This window comes from Nomia melanderi, chromosome 7 (assembly GCF_051020985.1).
Source record: "Nomia melanderi isolate GNS246 chromosome 7, iyNomMela1, whole genome shotgun sequence".
In the NCBI taxonomy this organism is placed as follows: domain Eukaryota; kingdom Metazoa; phylum Arthropoda; class Insecta; order Hymenoptera; family Halictidae; genus Nomia; species Nomia melanderi.
Genome location: NC_135005.1, coordinates 17,044,475 through 17,069,052, shown reverse-complemented (window position 1 = coordinate 17,069,052; position 24,578 = coordinate 17,044,475). Strand labels below are relative to the sequence as shown.

At 42.0% G+C, this 24,578-nt stretch overlaps 3 protein-coding genes across 7 annotated transcripts in view; 2 read left to right on the top strand and 1 right to left on the bottom strand.

Moving 5' to 3' along the window:
- LOC143174715 (uncharacterized) overlaps positions 1–5,808 on the top strand; it is a 30,968-nt gene extending 25,160 nt beyond the window's left edge. For all 3 annotated transcript variants that reach the window (XR_012998956.1, XM_076369127.1, XM_076369128.1), the window contains exon 3: positions 4,268–5,808. Coding sequence is in view for 2 of the 3 variants with exons in the window: in XM_076369127.1 (XP_076225242.1) it covers positions 4,268–4,475 (208 nt within the window). In the remaining variant the exon portion in view is untranslated. The remainder of the gene's footprint in view (positions 1–4,267) is intronic.
- Positions 5,809–6,136: 328 nt separating this feature from the next.
- sxc (O-linked N-acetylglucosamine (GlcNAc) transferase sxc) lies at positions 6,137–22,724 on the bottom strand. Of its 3 annotated transcripts, none has more exons than XM_031972560.2 (12): positions 22,119–22,724; positions 19,069–19,219; positions 18,746–18,989; positions 18,521–18,589; positions 13,482–13,678; positions 10,288–10,377; positions 10,030–10,210; positions 9,313–9,915; positions 8,482–8,996; positions 7,945–8,398; positions 7,482–7,858; positions 6,137–7,372 (listed from the first exon to the last, which is right to left on the bottom strand). In XM_031972560.2, the coding sequence occupies exons 1-12, from the start codon at positions 22,240–22,242 to the stop codon at positions 7,174–7,176; spliced, it is 3,204 nt and encodes a 1,067-aa protein (XP_031828420.1). In that variant the 5' UTR covers positions 22,243–22,724; the 3' UTR covers positions 6,137–7,173. The 3 variants fall into 3 exon arrangements, with proteins under 3 accessions (XP_031828420.1, XP_031828419.2, XP_031828421.1); XM_031972559.2 differs by lacking the exon at positions 22,119–22,724 and adding an exon at positions 19,795–20,371; XM_031972561.2 differs by lacking the exons at positions 13,482–13,678; positions 18,521–18,589; positions 18,746–18,989; positions 19,069–19,219; positions 22,119–22,724 and adding an exon at positions 10,939–11,433.
- Positions 22,725–23,163: 439 nt separating this feature from the next.
- On the top strand, positions 23,164–24,543 carry awd (nucleoside diphosphate kinase). Its single transcript, XM_031972562.2, has 3 exons — positions 23,164–23,435; positions 23,960–24,061; positions 24,146–24,543. Exons 1-3 carry the CDS (start codon positions 23,256–23,258, stop codon positions 24,383–24,385), a joined length of 522 nt encoding a protein of 173 aa, XP_031828422.1. The 5' UTR covers positions 23,164–23,255; the 3' UTR covers positions 24,386–24,543.
- The last annotated feature ends 35 nt before the right edge of the window (positions 24,544–24,578 follow it).

Sequence of the window (24,578 nt, the reverse complement as noted above, 5' to 3'; positions counted from 1 at the left end):
AACACAGTTTCTAACCGTAATTGAATGACTAGTGGAAGATAATGGAGGAGGTTGTAGTTATAGTTCTTTTCAAGCGATCGCTTGTTAACACGTACGTTAAGGAAATTTCAGCTGCTAGAGACGCGGTGATGTATCGTTCAATATCCAATCGAAATTTCTGACTTACGAGAAAGAATTGGATTTTGTAATTTTACTTTGGATTTCTATGTATATCTAGAATGTCACGTTAACGTAGGACTAATTAGACTGAAAATCTCGCAATTATGCGACACTGGGGTATAGTATTGAAACTTAGTATTTTGACGATCGTGAATCTGTCTTTGGAACATCTTCTAACCGATTGTACGTAGAATGTTAGAAGCAGCCACGTTTGCCTTTCATTCGAACCGAAGCCTCAACGTGCAGCAACGAGATTAATCCGAATTCTGCTTCCGATCGGCGCGAGGAGTTCCTGGCACCGATAAACGAATGGACTCACGAAATAACGTAATTTATAGTTCCGGCCGGTCGGTTTTATCTGGCCCGTGATATCGACGATTAATAGTCGGTGCCTGTTAATTTATCGAGGGAACCCCTGTATCAGCGCGACGCGTGCATACGTCATCGACGCCGCCCGATGGGAACGTATTGGCTTCGGGATTTCAGCGGAGCCTGGCCGGCTTCCGGTTCGCGGAAACCCGGAGGAACACATCGGCGAACGGTTCCAGCGAAAAGATATTCGCGGTCGCAGCGGCGAGCGCGTTCGGCGTACCGTATCGCGCAACGGATTCCGGGAAGCGTGGCGATAGATAAAAATAGATAAAAGTGATGGCATCGGCGTGGCCAGCTAGCTTTCTGGGAACGCTTTCCTCAATCAGGGTCACCGGTGCACCGGTGCGCCTCGTTACGTCTAAAAGGAGTTTCGTGTAACGCGAAGGAGGAAGCGTATCTCGGTTAACGAATACGTCGGGCCGAGCCCGGTCTCAGCGTTAATCCTTTTAACCCCTTGCGGACGGAGGTTCTTTGGAACGTACGGAACTTTCGGCTGACGAAGCGAAGTTATATATTAACCGTTTAAATAATGGGAGAAACAAAAACGTGCTGATGTCTTGGTGCTTTTGAAACGTACGAAACCTTCGGCTGACGAAGCTAAGTTATATATTAATCGTTTAAATAATGGAAAAAATAAGCTACGTGCTGATGTCTTGGTGTTTTTGAAACATCCGAAACTTTCAGCTGACAAAGCTAAGTTATATACCAATTGTTTAAATAATGGGAAAAACAAAAACGTGCTGATGTCTTGGTGCTTTTGAAACGTACGAAACTTTCGGCTGACGAAGCTAAGTTATATACCAATCGTTTAAATAATGGAAACAAATAAGCTACGCGCTGATGTCTTGGTGTTTGAGTAATTAAACCATTTGTTGACGACTCGGTCTTCGCAACATACGAAACTTTCAGCCGTCGAAGGGTTAATATCGAGTTATCCCATAAGTTCGAGGCACTGTTTGTGGCACGCGGTTGGAAATGAATGATGGCCAGGTAGAATGGTATTAGATACATAACAACTAGACTGTGAAATTCTGTTCTTCCTTGTTCTACATAGGAAAAGTAGCTTCAGCAGCTGGACCACGACTCTTCTAGCGTTTTTAGTTTGAACAACTAAGGTAAACTCGCGAGGTTTTAATTCGTTGCCCTAGAATATCGTGCCAGCCTCGCGGTGAAGATCTCAAATAGAATTTAACAAACATATTGTTCAATTTGTTTAAATGAGAATTACATATTATTCCTGTTATCAATGACGTTGACATAGAACGAGACTCGAATGTTCTCTTATTTTCAAAAAATTCTGAATAACAAAGTAGTCAGATGGATCACAGTTCAGATGGAAATCATAGGGCAAGGGGTTAAAGGACAAGAACGATGCAACAGAGTGAAATAAGACTTAACCGATACCGACGTGTTTCTACGTATACATATGTTCAACGCGAGGCTAACGTCTAATTCGCTCGAACGTGGTTTACACTAAACTCAACTCAGATCTGTCCAACGTAATCGGATCGAACCGTAACCGTAACTCTGGCTGTAACTAAACGTCAAAGTGCCTGAATAGATCAGCGTGAAAGCGTGTAAAAGCAATTCGAGGCGATCGTATTTTTAGGATATAAAACCCGCCCGTAGAAAAACGTTCGGGACGTGATGGAACCTTTCTAGCCGGCGAGATAAATTTTTGAATTGGAAACGCGACTGAAACAAGTGGCGCTTGTCGACTAAGGTTGCCGAGAATGTTAAGGGGGTTAGAATGAAGAGGTCCGGGGAAAGTGGAGCACAAGGAAATTGAAGGGAACACGTCCAACGGGGAGGGAACGCAACAAATGAAAGAAAAAGGGAAAAGAACTGCAGAGCAAGCGATGGGAGAGAGAGAGAGAGAGAGAGAGAAAGAGAGAGAGAGACGTAAGTGCCGTAGAGGTGAGAAAACGGAGCGAAAAGGAAACGACGAAAAGAAACGCGCGAGCGCCGAGCAAAGAAAGCAGAGAAAACGAAAGAAAAGGGAGGATGAGAATCAGAAAGAAGTGTGTGTGTGTGTGTGTGTGTGTGTGTGTGTGTGTGTGTGTGTGTGTGTGTGTGTGTGTGTGTACGTGTGGCGCGGGGAGGGTAGCTAGTTTCGACTTCGTAGTAGGCCTCGATCGATGGTGTTACCATGACTACGGGGGCAGTACCGCGGTGCTCCACTGCTGATTATTTATGTCAAGGATCCCCTCCTGCCTCGAAGCTCGAAACGCGAACTCAAACGCGAACCACCCTGACGAGGCTCTAGCAATGAGCATTCGAATTTCTGTGTCGCAGTTTTCAAATGGTTTCGTTGCCTAGAGGTTGAGGTTCTTTGTGCCAACGCTTGAACAACACCTAACCACCTTTATGAGGCTCTAGGAATGAGCATTTCGATTTCTGTGTCGCAGTTTTCAAATGGTTTGGTCGCTAAAGGTTTTGGTTCCTTGTGCCAAGACCTAACCACCCTTACGAAGTACTAGCAATCAGCATTTTGATTTCTGTATCGCAGTTTTCAAATGGTTTGGTCGCTTAAAGGTTTTGGTTCTTTGTACCAAGACCTAACCACCCTAACGAAGTACTAGCAACGAGCATTCGGATTTCTATATCGCAGCTTTCAAACAGTTTGTTCGCCTAAAAGTTTTGGTTCTTTGTACGGTACTGCAGCCGAACCCTAGAAACCCAATTTAACTCCAACCTAACCTCGTTTTAGCTGATCCGTTTATTGACACTTTCTGCTTCGCACGAGTTCGAACTTTGTTTCTTTTTCGTTCATCTTCCCGACGAGGCGGGGAGAGAGAGACTCCAGGCTCGATGAACTTTTGCTTTTACGTATGAGAATCGAGGAAGGTGTAGTTCCTACGGTCTATATAAGTTTACAGTTTAACGCCGACCGACTCTGCCTCCGATTCCAGCAAAGGAACGAGATCAAACGCGACGAGATTGAGCTCTTAGCGCGCCGCTACCGCGAAATCCCCGAGAATCTATGCGAATAGAGTAACGCGACGTGAAATTCAGTTCCCGGAGCAGAACGAGCCCGACTCTCTCGAGCACAGCCAGCCACGGGTGTTTCAATAAAAGTTAATCGTTCGATTTAAATGGCTCTGTGAAACTTCCTTCCATCAACGCGGAAACCCGAATGTGTCTAAACCGGAAGTGTTATCCGTGTTCTTCGAAAGCCACCATTTTGAACTGTACGATACTGTTATTCCAAGACATTCGTCGACATTGCAAACGACTAATTCAATTCTCTTACATGTATTATTAACCCTTTGCACTCGATACTATTTTCCATGACAAACATTCATTACCCTCTAACGAAATATTAACAATATTTGCCACTGACATGTGTATTGTTTCAATACCTTCAACATTTTATATCAAATTTTTCATTTCATTATTTCTTTACGTTCAATCAAAAGGGCTCGCCTCTCGGGTGCAAAGGGTTAAATGTCGATATACAGGAAATAGGTTATGTCTTCCTTCGAAGCTTCGCGTAGCTGTGTTTTTATTGTCTCCTAACGAATCCGAGAAATCGCATGGGAGCGTTATTAGCATTATTTATGAGCGTTATTGTAACGAGGTTAAAATTATCGAAGAAGCAACGAGGCCTCGGAGTATATTTCGAAAGGAAATGCCTGCTCTATGATTGAGAACGTGGATTACGAGCGGCATTTAAATAATGGCCATCGCTAGTGACAAGTGATGACTGAAGATGGAGCTTCGGTGCTCTTTTCAGAGCGAGCAGGACAGAACCGGAGAACCCGTGGAGGATGCTTTCGACCCAGTTTCACCCTCGCATGGTGGTGGCACCGTCACAAGCAATCGATACTGCGGCTAAGGGCCACGATGCCGTGCTCTATCACCACGAAACCTGCTATCGCTCTAGCCTTGCGCAGAAGCAGCAATTAGAGTCTCGCAGAATAACATCACTCAACTTCTCTTAGAATCCCTGCCCCGACGACGGTTTCTTTTTTCATTTTCTCCCTAAATCTGCAACGTTCCCATGGATGACCTAGTTTTACAATGGTAACACGATTTATGTTTTACGAACTGTTATGTTTGTTAAATTTCGAAAATTCTAGTAAGGATCGTAGCAATTTATATGTTTATGGTAAGTCCTAACCTGCAAAATTTATTGGAACACAAATTTTAATGGTATATATTATTAGGTATATGTATATATCACTTCAGACAATGGAAAGCTTTTATTATGAATTTTGTGAAATTTATCCCTATAAATTAATATATGAAATTACATAAACATCTGTCTATTTGTAACAATTTACATTTATGAGACGTTATAGCTGATTCAGAGGTTCTCATCCTGTCCGCTAGTGACCCTCCAAGGGTCAATTGATTTGTCCGAGGAACAATAAATTGCCGAGGGTCGTTTGAAGGTCGTTTGAAAGTAATAAATGTGAACGTATATTAGAAATATAGGAATATGCAGTATCGAGAAACGTATTTGAGGAAATGCAATGGAGAATTTGGAGTTTCATGAGAGAATTATTGGATTACAGGAAGTAGTAATTTGATGACATGTCATTTGTGCTCAGTGAGAATTACCATGAATTTTTATATAAAATGAACTTTGTTTAGTTACGAACGTGATAGTTATCAAAGCATTACGTTACAACGTAGGTGAAAAGATCAGTATACTGGTCATAAAAAGATCAACGATCAATGACAGAACAAATAGCTTCATGACTCATGGGTGTAGACTTTTAATGGAGGAGCATGCACAACACTTCATAGAGACGAACATCGAATGGGCAGAATAAGGTACAAACTATTTATTCTCGACCAAGATAAAACTGAAAGTCACAATCGCCTTGAAAAATGATTTTTAGCAATAATTTGTAGACTTCTTTTCAATATTAAAAATATCTTGTTGAAATCTTCATCGCCTATATTTATAACACATTGTTGAGCATAAATTGCAAAGAACTTCGTCACGACATCTCGTTTCAATCCGTAATTATTAAAATCGTCTTTCGTATTTGATATACCTTTACAAAACGAATAATCATATTCTCCAATGAATTATAAAAATCATTACCTAATGTTCAGAATTCGAATTGTACGCCAGTCTAGTCGTTCGCTAATCTCCCATTTGTCCGATACACTTGTTTCTACTGGCATACCAGAAACAGAAAGTAGGGAACGAGGGTTTTGTTTAAAAGCTACGTTACATCTGTATCTGCGACGTAAATTGTGCGTAATGGGACAGTTACTCGTTATCGAGAACGTGCAATGTTGATAATATACAGTGGGCGGATGAGGTCACATATACAGAAAATTTAATAGGATATCACACGGCTTTCCTAATCGTTTGAAATGTTATTATGGATTACGACACGGAGCTCACCGCAAACTAAAATTCAAGTTTCAATCGTCGCACGCAAAATAAAAGACAATCACAGAAAAAACAAAGATTGAATTCAATATTTTTATCCGTTTACCTATATGCGATCTGAAGTTGACGTACGGACTCTACATCGAAAGACCGAGTAAATAGTTTGATAAACAAAAACAAAAAGGAACATTACGTACCTATCGTGTTCATCGAAGCATCTTAACGACACTATGTCCACATTCGTTCAAATTAGATTCGTAACTGTTTTTATTCTATAGACGTACATTAGGAGTTTCGCTACAGTCAACACCTCGCTACCTCACGCAATTCATATCTCGTTCTTAATTTACGCAGTTCACTATCAAACTAATATAATAACTAACGTTTACCTTTTCTTTCTTTAAATATTTACAGGCGTATCATTAACCGATTGTATATAATACAACTTGCGTTCTTTGTTGTCAGTAGTTGCTAATTAATTAACATCTTGACGCGTAGAACCTACTTCCGACTTCTCCCTAAGTATATCATTCTTTTCTTTTCTTTTCTTTTTTTGTTTACGAGTCAATCGTATTCGTAACAAACCACGAATAACTTAGCGTACAATTTCTACGAAGAGCAATTAGAAAATTATCCTCGTAGTTTCTTAACATTGTTCAGAAGTCACGTGTCCAGTATCTTCGAAATGAAATAAACATTCGAATCGAAACTGTAATGTCGGCTATATGTTATAAAATTAATTGGTGATAGCAACCCCGTCACTATACACGTATGCTTGTGCACCTTTTACATAAAATTACTTAATAATCCCTATCCGTTGACCTTGCGACAAGCTAACCACTGAATGATGGGCACACCACAGTTGTGTGTCTTTTTATAGATAAGTCGAGACAGTCATATGAAAATTGTAATATATAAATAACAAGCTGAATGATGTACAAGTGTGATACACAACATAGGAAGCGGGCGTAATTGTGTTCTTATGACTCATATGGTTTTTAACAATCCATAATTTGCTTTCATACGTCACGTACTTAAGTAGAACTTTCGTGGTACCGACGGTTAGTATTTCTCTACGTGTAAGTCTAAGCTCGATGATTTTATCGTACAAAACAGTAATTACCAACGCAGTACGGAATCTTATACGAAAATCGTATCTCGGGTGAAATAGGATGTCGATAATCATCTGTCATTATATAAATGCTAAGTCCCCAGAAAACAGATGGTTACGGAATTAAAGCTGTGTGTATATATAAATTAAAACGTAGGGAGCAGCGATGATCGATTCACGGTGATAAGGACATGGTCGTTATCTTTTCTCTCTCGTTTTTATCTACAGCCGCTACGTGGTCAGGCTTTTCACCTCGTGCATAACGTTCCCACATTTTTCTGTATAACATTTCCATACCCAACGCATACAATTTGCAGCTGAACAAAGGACTCTCGGACCTGGCTTTCCATACCTTGGCTCTTATTGCTTTCAAGCTGAAAAATGCAAATAAAATCGATTATTGAAAGTCTCTACTCATTTATAAATTCATACATTCTTCATTTCATCTGTTCCGTTTCCATTGTAAGACTACAATTTACTTACTATTCCCTATCTGTTCCTAAACGAATTGCAATATCTTGATACTCTTGTCGCGTTCGCGCTACCAATTCAGGGCATCCTAAGGTATTCAATTGGCTGGCAGCAACACGCGATGCTAATGTCTCTCCTGGCAGTGTAACCACGGGAGTTCCAGTCCACAAAACATCCATACTAGTGGTATGACCATTGCAAAGCGGCGTATCCAAACATACATCAGCTAGCTGTCCTCGTCTGACGTGCTCCTCTTTTGCTGCAACATTGCTGAACAAAATTCTGCCGGGAGCTAAACCTAACTGTTGAGCAGTCGCTTGTAAATTTGGCTCGCCAACGGCTGGGAAACGTAACAGCCATAGCACCGAATTTGGGACGTGTTTCAGAATCTGAAACAATCGGTTGGAAATATCACAAACGATGCTTACATTGATTTTACTCAGTTTTCAAGCAATCAGAAAATTCACAAACTTACATGTGCCCACATGTGAAGCGTGAGTGGGTCAATTTTGTACAGCTGATTAAAGTTACAGTAAACAACCGCGTCCTCTGGTAAACCGTATTGTTGTCTCGTCGTGATCACGATGTTCTGAGGCACTTCTTCACCCGTTGCTGTTTTATTGTTCACTTGCGTGGTGGTCATGCCATTCTGAACTACAACGCCGTTAACAGACATCTGACACTGGCCGGAAGCGATCATCGTTTCGATGGGAGTAGTCGTTGGCAATTCCGCGACTTTCAACGATATTTCAACAGGCTTATTTTTGGAATCAGGTACAATTACTTCACGGATTTCTTTCACCAAAGTGTTCTCGATCATCGGTGACAGATCGGTAGCATTTATAACGGCTACGTTATCCGCCACTTTACCTTTCATATTTAATTTATCCGTTAAAATAAGGCGTTCCTTGAGATGCGGGAACATTTGCCTGATAATGAAAAGAAATAAATATATCAATGTAATTTATCCGAGGATATAAATTTAATTTAATTGAATTCCATGAAAACTTACTTGTGATCACCAATAAAGTAGGTGTGCGGCATATACGCAAGCTTCTCGCTGTACTGACTAGCAAGCTCCAACGGCGATGTAACTTCGTCCGTAATTAAATAATCCATAAAACTCGCGCCCGACGTTCCCGGATAACCAAGCCACATCACTTGGATCGGTGCCGGTCGCAAAGCGAATATCTCGTTTCTGGCGCCTTTTGTGTATCCGTTCATATTAACTAGAATATGTATGCCATCCGCGTTAATACGGTCGGCAGCTTTTCCATTGCACGGAATCTGTGAAAGATCAATGAAGTGTTCGGCTTCTCTCGCGATCTTTGCTCGGAAAGTTGTCCCATCGTCGGAACTTAGCGCGTAGCAGAATATTTCAACGCTCTGCCGATCATGAAGTCCTGGGATCGATTGCATTAGATGACTAGTGGGATGATTTCCAAAGTCTGATGAAACGTAGCCGATTCTCAATCGGGTACCAATCTCGCGAGGATATTTGTATGGCTGTTTGTGCAGAACGTGAATCTGAAACAATTAAAACGGATTTCATAGAGCAAAATACACACAATGGAAAAAAATATAATACTAAATCGTTTGAATCGCATTATGATTACCACACGTTCATCTAGCTGAATGTCCCCGTATTAGGTAGCATTATTTATAACGTAGAAATGTTTTTACATAATCATAGTTTCATTGAATGAACTATAGTAATTGGTTGGGGATCAACAGTGGCCCCCATGGCATTCGTGTTAAAAATTGTATAATAAACGCTTATGTAATTATCATAAATTCAAGACTCTATTACATCCATTGGAAGCAAGTAGGTACAAATACAAACCTTTTCAATACACAGATTGGCGTGTCTAGCAGCGATGGCTTTCCTGAATTCATGCGATAGTGGATACAGCATAGAATGATGCGGATGCACGCTGGGCAGCCTGTTCTTATCCAGTTGCTCCGCCACGATGGAAACCAGTTTCTTCATTCTAGCCTCGTAATCGGTCCAATCGCACACTATCTGCAGACAGTGCGCCAAATTGCAATACGCGTCCGGGAAATCGGGCTTCAATTTCAGAGCAGTTCTGTACGATTGAATCGCCTCAGGAATGTTCCCGGAGTCTTTGTGGATCGAGGCTAAATTGGAATGAGCATCGGCGAAAGCGGGATTAATTTGAATAGCCCTCGTGTAACATTGAAGAGCTCCTTGTATATCTTGCATTTCCTTCAGTGTATTGCCCATATTCGAGTAAGCATCCGCGAAAGTCGGCTGAATACGAATAGCCTCCTTGTAATGCATCAGTGCTTCGTTTAGCTTTCCTTGCTGTTGTAATACGGAAGCGAGATTGCTATGAGCTGCTGCAAACTCAGGGAATACTTCAAGCGCTTTCAAATACAGTCGTGTTGCTTCTTCGATGTATCCTTGTTCCCTCTTTATGTTGGCCTGTGAGGAGAACACACGAGTTACAAAGAGGAATATACCAGTATGCATCGCCAAATTCTGCCTTAGCTTCTTTTTTTCCTTTCACGTCTAGTCTAATCAAATATTAATAAGTACCAGATTATTAAGGGAATCGGCGTGCGAAGGACACAAACGAAGGGCGGTGTTGTAGCAATCCTCGGCTTCAACCACTTGCCCTTTCTCTTTGAGCGCGTTCGCCAGATTACAATAGGCATCTGGGAAGTTCGGTTGTAACTCGATGGCACGGCGATACGTGTCAATCGCCAGATCGATGAGCCTGTTACGTAGAAACATTAATTAACATCGGCTCAAAAGATGAACGCAAAGAGAAATAAAAGGAAAAGTTGTACCCACCCTTGCTCATAGTAAACGCACGCCAAATTTCCATGAACCACCGCATTGTTGGGGCTGAGATTCAAAGCGCGCAAGTAGGCTGCTACAGCTCTGTCAACAAACAAGTATAACGTATCATTAATAAATATTCCCGTTCCAAACAACAACAAGAATTAAGCAATCTTCTTACTGGTCATCAATAAATTCGAAAAATTGATTAATTTCTCGCAACATAAGAACACAAATGCAAACGACTAACACGTTCAGTGCCACGTGTACTAAACATAAACAATATGAAAATACATAAAAACTGCCAAAGACTCAAATATAACTCAATATTCTATATCAAAAATCCCTGTCACTATCAAATTATATAAAAATTACCAAAGACTCGAATACAACTCAATATTCTATTTCAAACATCAATACAGTTCATAATGAAAATATCACCGAAATCTCCATGACACTGTACGCGTTAAAGAAAAGTAGAAATCTAGCCGAAACCACGATTGCTCGTTTCGAGGGTGGCACTAGTCCGCGGACACCACACCCGCAAATCGAACACGTGCTAGGTAGCAGGTTATACTATATCGCTAGGCCGTTGTCACGAGGACTTTACCAGAGGACCGGCCGGCAAGAGTTACGATGCGATAAACCAGTGTCGGAATTAACCTTTTCACGTTATATCTAAACCAAGAGATGCATCCACCAGGGCTCGTGGAACGCGATAACGCTCGCTGTAATCGCGCGCGTAAAGGGGGTGCGATCGTGGCCGAGGGCGTGATCACCGTGTACACGACAACGCACTGGCAGTCCATTCCTTCCCCATTTCGATGCTTTTCGATCCCGATAAATGCTCGTTTACCAAACAGGAGTAGGAGAGGACCGACAGACCGTCCGTCCGTCCCGTGCAAACAGACGTCTCCACGATCGCCTGTGGCACAAGTGATATAGTCGAGAAAACCGTTAGCCACCACCACGTTTTTGGTAATATCCTCCAACCACCCCCCGTTAAGGACCGTGCACCCTCCTCTCCCACGAAGAATAAAGGGTTCTTCTCCCCCGTGGGGGCGGAGCGAGTGTTGGAATCGATAGTACGACGAGTTTCGCCCGCTGTGTATTGTGCGTAACGACTGAGAAACGGCTTCGGACCGCGACTACGCGTGAATGAGTCTGGCCTAGATCGCGGGGGTGGTTCATTTTCCCGCTTGCCAAGATGTTGCTCGATTCTCTAACGAGTGGGCTTCAAGGTCAATTCATTTCAGGTTTCAATTTCAAGTTGTATTCTCTAGCATAAACCTAGATGTTATTATTGACTGGAGTCTAGAGTGTGATAGATTCTAATTATAACCTAATAGGATTCTGTAACGAGTGGGTTTCAAGGTATTCTGAGAAGTAGTATTCTCTAGCATAAACTTAGATGTTATTATTATTGACTGGAGTCTAGTGTGTAATAGATTGTAATTATTATAACCTACTAATAGGATTCTAGTATAAATCTAGATCTTATGCATCTTGTTGTCGTTATTATTATTGGTTCGAGACCAGTGTATAATGGACTCTGCTGAATGAGATTGTATATGGAATCAATATTTTGTTGACCTAGAAAAATATCTGTTGACCTGGTGAATTTTGAACTTCTCTTTCTAGTCCTATTTTTAGATTAGCTGAGTGGTTCAAGTAATTACCGTTACGTTAAGTGCCACGAAAGTCTCGACTATTTTCTGTAGTTATCCTTTTTAGGAAGGAAGAAGAGTAGCAATAATTATTCACTATTTGGCGTTACAATTTTTTCATTACACTATCATCTTAGTTATTAAACATTTTCGACATCGATTACCTTGCGTGTTACGATTGTTATCGAGTAATTCAGAAGCGTCAGTCGACGAATGACATGGCATTTAACGTGTTAACGAGCGGTGAAACGAATCGAGAGGAGTCGAAGTAACGGATTATCGAGGAAATTTTATCCACGGGTTCCCGTTCGGTTGAAACGAAGATCAGGCAACATCCGAGAATACGTGTCGCGCGAAAGAAGGTTCCCGGCGGGCATCGCTCTGGGGAGAGAGACAGGGGACGATGAACTTGAAAGGACGTTGCATGAATATCGATTCCATGTTTACAAGCCGGCTCATGCGCTTTGATCGCGGCTCCTTAGCATACGCGCTCGGGAACGGATGCGTGAAACCCTGCGCTGCGACCTCTCCCGACTTTGTGTCGAAAATAAAGAGTTATTTTTACGGGATCTTTTTAAGATCTAAAAAACAATCGTAACGTACGAGACAACCGATGTGAAATAAAAATGTTTAATAAAGCAACTCAGTTGATAATGGTGTAACGCGAACGTTGCAACGCCAAACAATTCATAATTATTCCTACTTTTCTTTGCTACAAAAGACAAACTCTATGGGAAAACGCTTAACTGAATCGACAAAGGTGCTATGAAAAAAACTTGTGACTTCTGAGAAGAAGTCGCTGGGGGCAAAATTGTACCGAATTTTGTATGACTTTGTACTACCCATTAACGCCTCGATTGGGCTATTTAAGGGAATAACTTAAAGCCACTGTTTTTATTCTAGCACAGACTTTAAAATCGACGCCAATCTGAATAAAAGACGACGATTGATCAAACTGTGCATCCACATTAGAATTTAACGAGAAATGGAATATCTAAAACTTGGTACATTGGAACCGGGAATCGAACCCAGGTCTTCCGTTTGATAAGCTATCGCCTTACCTACTAAGCTAATCGGTTCATCAATTACGTTTCTTAATTCTAATATAGATGCCTGCTACTGGTTTCGACTACAATGTTGAAATAGAACGTGTACAAGTACATGCACTACTTGAGATTCAATTAAAAATAAGTGCATTGCTCGTTGGCTTGTAAGGAAACTTAGCTCGATACTCTCAAATAGATTATTAAATAACTATAATTTCTTAAGTATGAAATGCTTCATGTATCTCATGTAAAGACTGAAAACGCTCATTTTCTGGTCGATAACCAAGTCCAAGTAATCTATAAAAAAATCCCAAGGAAATATGAATTTGTCCACGAGCTGTTCACAAGTGAAACGCCGTTACCTTGCCAACGGTCGCTCTATAATTGCCGTTTGAATTCTAACGGCGTAGCGCGTGCCAAGCGAAATGCCAAAGATCCGAGCACTTCGGAGATAAAAGCTCGCACGCAACGCAACTTCCCCGTCGTCCCTTACCTATCGAAGATCCTGGCCTCTTTGAGAACGTTGCCAAGGTTGATGTACGCGTCCAAGAAGTTGGGGTCGAGCGCGACCGCCTTCTCGAAATGATGGATCGCCAGCCATATCTCGCCCTGGGCGTTGAACACGCAGCCAAGATTGCTCCAAGCGACCGCGAAGTCCGGCCGCGTTTCGATCGCCTTTAGATAGCATGCCTACAGACAAACCACGGATTAGAGGTGACGGTTCGCGTACTGTCAGGGACGCGCCGCGCGCACTGCCCGACCTCTCCTCGCCGCGCCGCAGCTTTCACACACTTCACCATCCTCGAAAACCTCAGAGAGCAAAACACATCTATTCTCACATTCGCCCTATCTGTCTCCTTTCTTTTGCTACCTCCCTTGTCTCGCCCGTCACTTCGCCGCTTCCCCCTCGGCGGGGAAGAAAGTGAACGGGGAACTGAACGCGGTACAACAGTAATTTCGATGGAGCTGTTTCGTCGAGCCATCTCCGGCGCGGTATTAAAAATCTTATTAACTGAAGGGCGCATTGAAGTGCAACACTTGGACTGTCATGAAACTCGCATATGAGGCAGTTCGTTGAAATGTTCTGGGTAAGATAGTTTCACGTGTACCCCAACTCTACTTGACATGTCGCATACTTCTCAAGGAACTATCTTCTATGACGATTTCAAAATCAGCGTTGCACTTCAGCTGTGAAACATAAGAGAAAAAGAATCATATTAGAAAACTCAATCGACGCGAATCAAGTGAAGTCTGTGCTGTAATCGCTTCAGGTTTCGTTTAGCTCGAACAAAAAAGATACCGACCAAAGGTGGGCTCGCAAGCGAAACGCGTCGCACGTCCGAATTTCACATTCCTCTTGGACAACGGAGAATCTAGTCGGCCCGGGGTGGGAGCGTAGAACGAAACGGAGACAGAGAAGACGAAGCACATTCTGCGAATTCGTGTAACGGGGCCGGGGATCTGGTCTGAGAACAGGAGTAAAGGTAACTGGGTGCGCGCTAGAAACGTCATCTTGGAAACGTGAGCGATTCAGGCGTCTGATCTCGTGTCCATCGATTCTCCGGAATGCGTCCGGTGGACTCGACGGCACGCGACACGCGCCCCTCGCCACACCCCGTCATCTCATTCGTCATCGTCGCTTAGAGGCCAATTCTCACCGGCGTTCAGGATTCTCCGTTCTTCGACGAGCTTGAACAAACATGTGTGTTGTGAGTGAGCGAGTGTTACAGATAATCATTGTTCACCACGCCCGACGTCCCCTTTAGTTACATATACATGTATCGACCAAGAAAAAAATCTAGCTACAAGTTGTAAATTATCGGAGGATCGAGAGAGAGAGAGAGAGAGAGAAAGAGAGAGAGAGAGATCATTGTTTCGTGGCAAGGTAGCGAAAAGAAATAATTTTCATGTTCCCATTTTTACGTGACGACGCTCCTAAGGGTCAAGCAGGGATGTGCATCGCGCGTGCCGAGAGGCGGGCTGCATCATGTAAAAACAGAGTAATCCGTACCTAAACAATAAGTAAAAGGGCATTTACAGTCGGCCGATCTCTATGCGGGACACGGTGAAAGGTAAGGGACGGACGGAGAGCTCGGTCGATTAGCGTTCAAGGAAGAACCGGGATAAACGGGACGGAAATGAATTTGGATGAGCTTTAGACACCGTTTAGGAGTTCCAGACCGAAACCGTTCTCAGATCTTCTCCTTTGATCCAGCGCGTCGTGGGTTTCAGGGGTGACGAACTGGCGGACCGAGTGTCACGCTTACTGACCCTTTAACCCTTTGCACTCGAAAGTTTCTTACTGGAAATATTCAAGATCCTCCGACGAGATACTGACGACGTTGTTTGAACCTAATCTAACGAGAATTCACAGATGAATTGAGCAACGAAGATGTTTTACTTAAATATTTCACAATACAAAGTTTACTTTAAATATTTAACTTCATGGTTTTGCTGTATCGAATGGTGACTGAGTCACCCCTCGAGTGCAAAGGGTTAACCCTTTGCACTCAGGAGTATTTCGTTAGAAATATTTAGAATTTTCTGACTAGACAACCAAGATGTTTTTTGAGATGAAGTCAAAGAGATCACAAGTAAATTGAGAAACAAAGCTATTTTATCCTATTACACATGCCAATGTATACAGTTGAATATTAAATATCAAATTCTATAGTCTTACTGCATCGAATCAAGCGAGAGTCGCATCTCGAGTGCAAAGGGTTAATTAGTACAAAGAGTAACAAATCATTAACGTTTCCAGCTTCCTTAAGACATTTCCATATTAATTCTTTACGTTCTTCTTGTTTCGCGACGTGTACTATTATTCTCACAAATATCTCAAAAAATCCTCACCATAAATGGTACACATGGCACGGAACGTGTTCTAATTAACTCTGGTCTTCTGAAACTAAACAAGTGTTTCCAACGTTCAAAACTATTTCCACGCTATCAGAAAGAATAAATTCAGCATCGATTATTCTGCATTATCAAAGTCAGTGTGTACAGATAATATTCTATTATTAAGTCCGTCACTCCTGCCTAATTCGAAAGAATGCCAGAGAGACCGTGATCCGGTGAAATGGGAAAGCGATCAGAGAAAGGTACCGCGCGCGCGCGGTTGTAAAACGAAGTACAGCTTTCTCCAGCCGTTCACGTCGTGCAGGTTAAAGGAACAAGATACTGAAGTCGCACGGAAACAGTGGAACAACCGGCGTGTCGGTGGTCTGATGGAAATCGTTCAGAGACCGGCCTTCGGGAATTACTTTACCTGCAGTGTACCCTTCGGTAGGTTGACGGTAGGTACGGCTCGCAAGCTCTCATAATAAACTTAGACCGAGAGACAGTGTGTTACTGAATAACCAGATTCAGATTCACCATTTGACGAAGGAACCCATGGTAACCGAGACCAATCACATTGCTCCGACTTCCCCTCCTAGAGTTGATCATCCCATCCACAACAATAAGACAGCTGCGTTAATGTCTCTTCACTGATACTCTTCGCCTCAACTTTTGTCTTTTTTTTTTAATTTTTACTTATTTACTTTTTTTTTATAGAACTTTTTTTTTCTTTTTTTTTGTAAATACGTGAACAGAGGTACCTAAGTGGTGCGTGCCGACAGTGAGGCACGCTTCGCTGAGATCGTCAGCCACCATGTATTTTAGACATTTAAGTGCCATTGCATTGGTTGCGTCACTCTAGCGCGTTACGAAACAGAGGAATTCTCTCGTCGGCTAAAGAAGCGAATAATCTTTTTTTTTTGTATTTTTGTTTATCCGTTGGATCGGTGCTGCCGAATGTTTTTCAAGATCGCCGTGTTGCTTTCCTTTGCGTGAGTTTTCCTTGCAATGCAAATTCGTTCTTTTTCTGTACACAGAGATGGGCACGGTTCTGTTTGAACAACGCGTGGAGAATTAGCATCCTGGCTCATCGGCGTCCTGATGTTTGAACCATTCGAAAAGGTATATATTATCATGGAACGTTAAGCTTGTCGACTTTCATATTCGTCGCTGGAGACGTGTTATTCGAACGGCGAGGTTTGCCCATCTCTGTCTTGCACGCTTGTGTATTTCTCTGGTGGCGGAACGTACTGAGCGAACAAACGAACGAGCGGACTAGACGGCGCTCAAGAGTGGCAGGAAATTCAACGGAAAGCCTTTCTCGTTGTTGCGTTTGATACTCGCCGACAAGCTTGCCTGTAGACAGCACCCGGCCATCGTGTGGGGTCCACGTGAAGGAAGAGCGAAACAACATTTTACCAAAGAACGAGAGCTTGAATCCAAAGGAGCCGTATGCTGTCTGCAGTCACAAGCTCGTAGGTAGTCGCCGCGCCGCGCTGCAATGTGAGAAGCAGACCACTTGACTATTCGGATGGTACGCACACTTGTTGTCGTATAAACTCGGCGAAACCCTTGGGACCACGAGAAAATCCCGTGAGCTTCCAACCGAAGGAGAAAGACCTTTAAGATTCAAGAACGAAGAGACATTTAGTCAAAGTGATATTTGTTCTTCTCAATATATAGTATACAATAAAGAGAAACACATTGATTCGTCAAGTGATCTCGCGCAAATTTATCATATACCACCGTACACACAGAGATTCGGTTACTCTCAGAAGTTGGAAATTGTTGTTGGAAAGAAAAGGTCGCATTTGTCCACGTATATGTAACGGATCAGTATACCTAGAGGCAAATACACATTCAGAATGAGCTGAATCAAATGAGATGAGCTTAACAGCTATGGTCGCGCTCTGCAGGCCCTATTCTAGCTTGTCTCGTTTCAAAGAAAAATGTCAGAACATAAGAAAAACAAAAGAAACGAACTGCTGTTTGCGCATGGATACGAGTTCATTTCCAAAAGAAAGGGAAAGTAATACCGATCATGCTGTAATAGGACCGGCAGTTGTGGTTAGGATTTTGCAATAACACCGGGAGATCAGGGGAAACCGTTCACATCATTGCCCGTGAAGGTGTTATTGCAAGACGCGCACTGCCAAGAGGGATTTCAAACCTGTTTCCAGCCGACTTTAGATTAAAACCCTCGTATGCCGCGTTTGACATCGCTTCTGTCCCGTTTATCCGTGACCGATGAGGACAGACTAGGGAACTCAAACGCGGCATTGTTGATTAGTTGGATAGGGGGGAAAAACGCGCGCGATGCAGACCGCTCTATCGAAATTTCACTTCTGATCGGATTGCGTGTGTGCGTCTACAAGAAAATAATCACCCGTGATTCCTTTCGATGGCGGAGCATCGCGCGCCGCGCGCCAATTCTTGTACCGCAACAAGAAAGGTTTTCCGCTTGAATGATGCGAATACTCTGCTCGATTCCTGGCCACTCCGCGGAGCTGCTTACTAGCGCTCGTGCACATCGTACGAAATGCATTGGTGCCTTGTCGTTAAGAATAAAAATGACTCGGTCGTCAGCGGCAGGCCGACATTGGAAATATTCGACTGGGCGCACCAATGCATCCGGATATGTGCATCACATGTCGAATTAATTTACATTAATTGACAATCGAGAAACAAACCTACCTTGGCTTCGTCAAGTCTTGCTAATGCTTTCAAAAGATTACCGAGATCGCTCCTCACGCAATAGAGATCCTGCAACACAGAGAAACGCATGATACGTTTCGATGCGAATGAACATCACCTATGAACCCCTTTGAAAATCATTAGAAAATGAATTTGATATATGATGCAATTTGTTATGGATTGTTCAATAGGGATTTTATTCTAATGTTAAGTTGAATTCCTCACGGGGTTGTACTGTAGAGCAGTCACGTATGCTTGAACCGCTTGTTCCATATCTCCTGCAGCAACCAATGCGGCTGCTAAGTTAATGTAACCATCGATAAAGTCTGGCTTCAACCTAACGGCGTGTCGATAATTTTCCAATGCCTCCTGCAGTTGACCGCGCTCCTTGTACACGTTACCAAGGTTGCTGTAAGCCTCTGCTAGCAAAGGATTTTGCTTTATTGCCATGCTACTGTAATGAGCTGATCTGAAATACCAAGAAGAAAGTATCAGTACCTAGGGAAAATAAAAAGTGGAATAAGTTACTGGAGCAAAACAATATTTACTTTTCCAGCCTCCTACACTGAAAATGAATCGAAGACAACAACAGGAGGACCCCCGTGTTGTTTGTCTCCTGCCTCCACAGCTGCATGCAGTGTCGTTCGGCATTCTCATAGTCCCCTGCTTGATACTCCCTGTGAGCAAGCTCCAGCAGCCCTGGAAACAGATGTAAAATTTCTGTTATACAAAAATAATTAACCAAAACTCAATAAATATACAAGAGTACACATAATAAACTACATTTTCCATTTCCTATATATAAAAGAATAATATTCCTTTCTAACGCACATCGATTTCCATTCAACACTCATTCCAGCGATGCCGGATCACGATTAACCTATTTAAAGCCTGATTAACGTCTTATTTCTCTATTTTTTTCATCGTAGGTGCATTTATATTTCTCAAGTATCATTTCAATACAATTAGATACAATAATTACACAAAAAGACTGATTTCGAAATATTACGAAAATCCTAGTAACAGCTGGACATATGCCCTTTCTAGCGTTAACGTTCGCCGGTTGTTATAAATGGGGAAGGGGATGGGATATATATATAACGGAATAAAAAACTATTCGTACACCGCTGTTTATTTGTATTATTTCTATTCCCCCATGTTTTCGTGCGAAGCGAAATCTATAGAAACTCTACGGAGGTAAAATATGCGACGTACGAACACTTTCTTTTCTCACTGTATGCGACCAGATGTTAAAAAACGAAGAAAATACGAACAATAGGAATCAACGGCGACATTTATGGCCTGATTGTCGGCGATCGCGATCAGCTCCTTGCCCTGAGTGTCCTGTGTAACAACCAGCAGATTTTGTCCGTTTTGCCAGTCGCCGGTCCCATTGGAGATCTCATCGGCGTTGGTCACAACGCTCGCGATTATTCCGTTCGTGTTCCTCAGAACAGTCTCCTTCTTCTCGGCTAGTCTCAGGCTCATTTTGCTCGCGAATTTCTATTAGTTCGTTGCTCTGCTGCTCTTCCCAGCATGCACACCACCGCACAAACGCCGTTACAACGCGCGAGCAACTTTCGACTAATTTCAAGAGCTTCCGACGCGCACCGATCTCTAACCAAGATATTTCTTTCCCCGGGATTTACCCTCTGACCGATCTTTCGCAAGCCACACGACGGTTTTCGTCCGATTTTTTCACGCGTGTCATCCACGTATCTTTTTCTCTGTCACGTTTCCCTCTACACGACACTAAAGTACTCCGCGCTTCTGTATACACTGCCGTGTTCCTATACAAGTTACGTTACGGCCAGGTTATCCCCGCCAGATCGAGCAGCTAGCCGATTGGTCTACTCGACCACTATGGCGGACTCCTGCGTCGTTGCGGTAAAGACGGAAGAGGGAACAGAAGAAGATACCCGGTTCAGGAGCGTTAACATCAAACGTGGTGCCACGCGGTTTGTCGGGAAAATGTTCAGAACGTTTCGAAGCTTTCCATGGAGAATTTAAAGCTAGTAGAATGTATCGGTATTATATACGAATATTTCTCTAACGTTCCTTAAACGTTGATCGTTTTGTGAGGGATAGACGGAGGGGTAGTATTTGCTTGAGTTTTACAATCCTCCATTTTCGACTGGTACAATGTTTAATATTTTAACGAAATTAAATATGGCTTCCATCAGTCTATGTTCTCGAACGAATAACGTTATTTGTTCAAGTATCACTGACTGTGTATATACCATGCATATATAAAATGAAACTGTAAATGTCAGCGGATGATTGTAGGAAATCTGACGGTTCTTAAGGTGCTTTATGACCTGCTATACGCGACTGAGAACATAACAAAGGAGCCAAATTAGTGGTTCTCAATCGATGTTAAGAAAACGTGTCTAACGTTCGAAGCGAAATATTCTCAATAAATAATGCTGTACTTGAAAAGTACCTAACTGGATCGGTACATCTTTTCATTTAGAGAAATTAAATGTTTGATATTCAACGGAATTTTATAGTTTCACCGATGAGAAAAGAAGCGGTTGAAAATGAAATGTAATATATTCGGATGAAAGGCAAAGAAATAGATTAATTGCCGATGCATAGATTATTTTATCATGGATTGAAAATAACTCGTGGTTTATCTGCCTGTCAGACGTTTCGCCATCCGACGTTTAATATCGTAAACCATTCTCATCCGCAGAGGATTACAATAGATTCCGTGCAGGGAAATTGGAATGGAGTCAAAAAGTTTTGATTCGTAAAATTTCTGTGAAAAGGGAAGAGCGTTGCAAAGAACCACTGAAGTATACGAAGGGACGGTTGTCCCCACTCTCTCGCGCGGAAAGCAGATGGAATAGGTACGGAGTGGAATATTCCATCGTCACTTTGACGAAGAGGGGACGGCGAATTGGGGAGCGACAGACGAAGGAAGGTAGCTTAACCCTCGCCTATCGATGCGTGGGTCTATTCGGACTCGGATTATAACTGTTACTTTTGTAATAAAAACTCCATTAAAAATAGATGTATACCAATAACACTTGTAGGGGTCCAAATGAACTCAGGCAATCAAGCGATACTAATTAGGCAGTTGGGATACTCCTTTGTGCAAGATGTAAAATCATTGGACAGTTTTAAAACGAAAAACCTGCATGTCGCTTTATTGAAAACACCTGATTCTATTGTACTTAGCAGAAAAACGCAGCGAACATAATTACGTAATAAATAATAAATCATACGAAATCGTAAGAGTTTTCCATACGTGAGATCGTATACGTAGGATTCTGTTCTACAATTGTTACTATTATCTGAAATTCATTTTTACTTATAAGGTAGACACGAATCAAATTTCAAGCTCGGTCTCCGTTGGATAGATTTCGTCAGTAACGACATATGCAGTTCGATCTTTAAAGTACGTCGAAGAAACCACACAGTTATTGTCTCATAGCTTATATTTGTCCCAATTGTTCGAAATCTTGTACAGTTTTATGCAAAGCAGTGGCATTCGATCCATAGGGCCTGCACAGCCCACTCACTTGAACTTCGTTCATAAAACATTGAAGGTTCCATTGGCTCGGAACCTCGTTAAGATTATTAGGCTACGTACCAACTGTCGAAAGTTGCTGTATCTCGTTCATCTTGAGGATGACACTGGTACCAGCAATTTGTTGATGGTTCTGTTGCTGCGGCTGCTGCGGCTGTTGCTGTGCTTGCATGATCACGGCCACCATAAAAAAATGTTACGCGAACAAGAATGGCCCGAGAGAATTTTACTACTTATTCGTCTCGAATAAGTACGCTGCCAATACCAACAGTATTGATCGTACTCGGGACAATTCAGATAAAAAAAAATCTGAATGTAACTGTGTGGTTTCGGTGAGGCCGAAACAAAAACACAGATACGCGCTGGTCTCTCTTACGTGAGGGCATACACTAGCGCGATCTTTTAACGTCCGCCATCATGGATTTTCAAGCACTATACTTCAAACTGTGCCCAAGATCAAGAGCGGTATGCAAATTACGTGAACCAGTAATCGTACGGTTGCCGGTTGTCTCGTCGTTTGAGATTCCCTGATAAAGAAAGTCCCGAGGGTCTCGATTAGACGAACCTTACACGAGCAGCGACCCGTCAACGATATGAAAACTCGGACATAACGTGATCCACGAGGCACGTAACCTGGGCCGACGCGAAAAACCAATCGATGAGCGTATTCCGGATAGGAGAGACGTTCAGCTCCACGCGCGGGAAATACGTCATTCGACGCAGCCGATAAACAAAGCGTACAAGTTTCTTTTATCGTATCTCCCGAGGCCTGATACTTTTGTAATTAACATTTTTTTAACGAGGATCGACGCTTACTCGTTTCTCCTTTTATCAAGGGTTCCAAGTTAGAGTTTAATTACGGGTACGGTATATAAATCTGTATAGTGGATGTTGAAGTATTTGAATTGTTGAAGTATTTTCGTTGAAAATATCGCTTTAGAGCCAATAATGTTGTAAAAGTTAACCTCCTAAGGGTCACTTTTTATGTTGCGATTTTATGTAGTTCCATAGTTGACCGTTTCGTTTAATAGATTCCGCTAGTTTACTAAGATAACTTTCGCTCGGTCGGTACTTCAGTGGCACGATCAGAAAATTAAATTACACTGGACGTCTGAGCTGGTTTCGAGTCTATGGACCGGATAAGTGAAAGCACAAACCGATTTTTCGTTCTCACTCTTCCGCTGCTCTAGCCGGTGTTGCATGGTCCTGTGTTCAGTATTAACTTTACTTCGTTTAGTTTGCAAATTAATTATGGCCGAGAATAAGGAGCGTACTTTTATTATGATAAAACCCGACGGTGTCCAGCGTGGACTCGTCGGGAAAATAATCCAACGTTTCGAGGATAAAGGGTTTAAGCTGGTAGCAATGAAGATGGTTTGGGTAAGTCTCTTTTTTTTTATTGTTTAAACGAACACGCGAACATTTTGTGGGAAAAAGACGTACATACGCTGACGTCGGGTAGCCACGTGGATGCTGGTTTTGTCAGATCTTAGAATTCTTCGTTATTTATCGCTGAAAGTATTTTACCTTCTTATTTTAAAACACCTGTCTTGTTTTCTCGATCGGGAGACAAGTTGTAATTATCGCGATGACCTTAGTTCAACTGCACGACATTATAATCCCTCATGTCGAGATAAAATGACTGAAATGAAGTTTCAGTATTTCTGATGCATTCTCGTTTAAAATATAGAAGATACATTAACAGAATTTCAATGGACTGTCAATGGAGCTATTTTTATACATTTATTAAGACAAGTTAGATATTAGTAATTGATCAATTGGAATGCAATATTGGCACACAGCCTGAAGATAAAGCTGATATCTAGTTCAATATATTGATTGCACTGTTCAGTGTACTATAATCTAATAAATCATTTTAATGAAATAATCCAATTTATTTCTAGCCATCTGAAGATTTGTTAAAACAACACTATGCAGACTTAGCAGCCAGACCGTTCTTCCCAGGCTTAGTTAAATATATGAGTTCTGGTCCTGTTGTACCCATGGTAATAAGCACAATATTTAATGGTAACATATGCTCCATTAGAATACATTTAAGTCTGTTATTAAATTGTTCTATTACATTTCAGGTATGGGAAGGTTTGAATGCAGTGAAAACTGGTCGTGTAATGTTGGGAGAAACAAATCCAAAGGACTCAGCACCTGGAACAATACGTGGTGATTTCTGTATTCAAGTTGGTCGTAATATCATCCATGGTTCAGATTCTGTTGACTCTGCAAACAAAGAAATTAAATTGTGGTTCGGAGAAGAGAAGAAAAAGGAAGTTATTGATTGGGCATCCTGGGCAGAGAAATGGATATACGAATAAATTGCATAAAATAATTTAATATTAAGAACTGTTCATCATACAGCCTATTTTTTTTTTTTGTATACTGTACCTTGTCCATGTATGCTGCCATTGAAGCAGTGCAGAAGAGTTGCTGTATATAATTTTGTGTCAAAATAATAAATCTTTATATAAATTGCCTTCAAAGGATTAATGTCAAGAAGTTTGAGCGTTC

What these genes read in the sequence shown, in the direction of transcription:
- sxc (XM_031972559.2), bottom strand. Translation starts at nt 20,008, where the DNA reads ATGAGCCTGAGACTAGCCGAGAAGAAGGAGACTGTTCTGAGGAACACG. An exon ending in CCGATTCCCTTAATAATCTG is followed by an intron (nt 9,916 to 10,029) that starts GTACTTATTAAT and finishes TTCTCCTCACAG; the next exon opens with GCCAACATAAAGAGGGAACA. An exon ending in CGCTTCACATGTGGGCACAT is followed by an intron (nt 7,859 to 7,944) that starts GTAAGTTTGTGA and finishes CGATTGTTTCAG; the next exon opens with ATTCTGAAACACGTCCCAAA.
- awd (XM_031972562.2), top strand. Translation starts at nt 23,256, where the DNA reads ATGGTCCTGTGTTCAGTATTAACTTTACTTCGTTTAGTTTGCAAATTA. An exon ending in TAGCAATGAAGATGGTTTGG is followed by an intron (nt 23,436 to 23,959) that starts GTAAGTCTCTTT and finishes ATTTATTTCTAG; the next exon opens with CCATCTGAAGATTTGTTAAA. An exon ending in CTGGTCCTGTTGTACCCATG is followed by an intron (nt 24,062 to 24,145) that starts GTAATAAGCACA and finishes ATTACATTTCAG; the next exon opens with GTATGGGAAGGTTTGAATGC.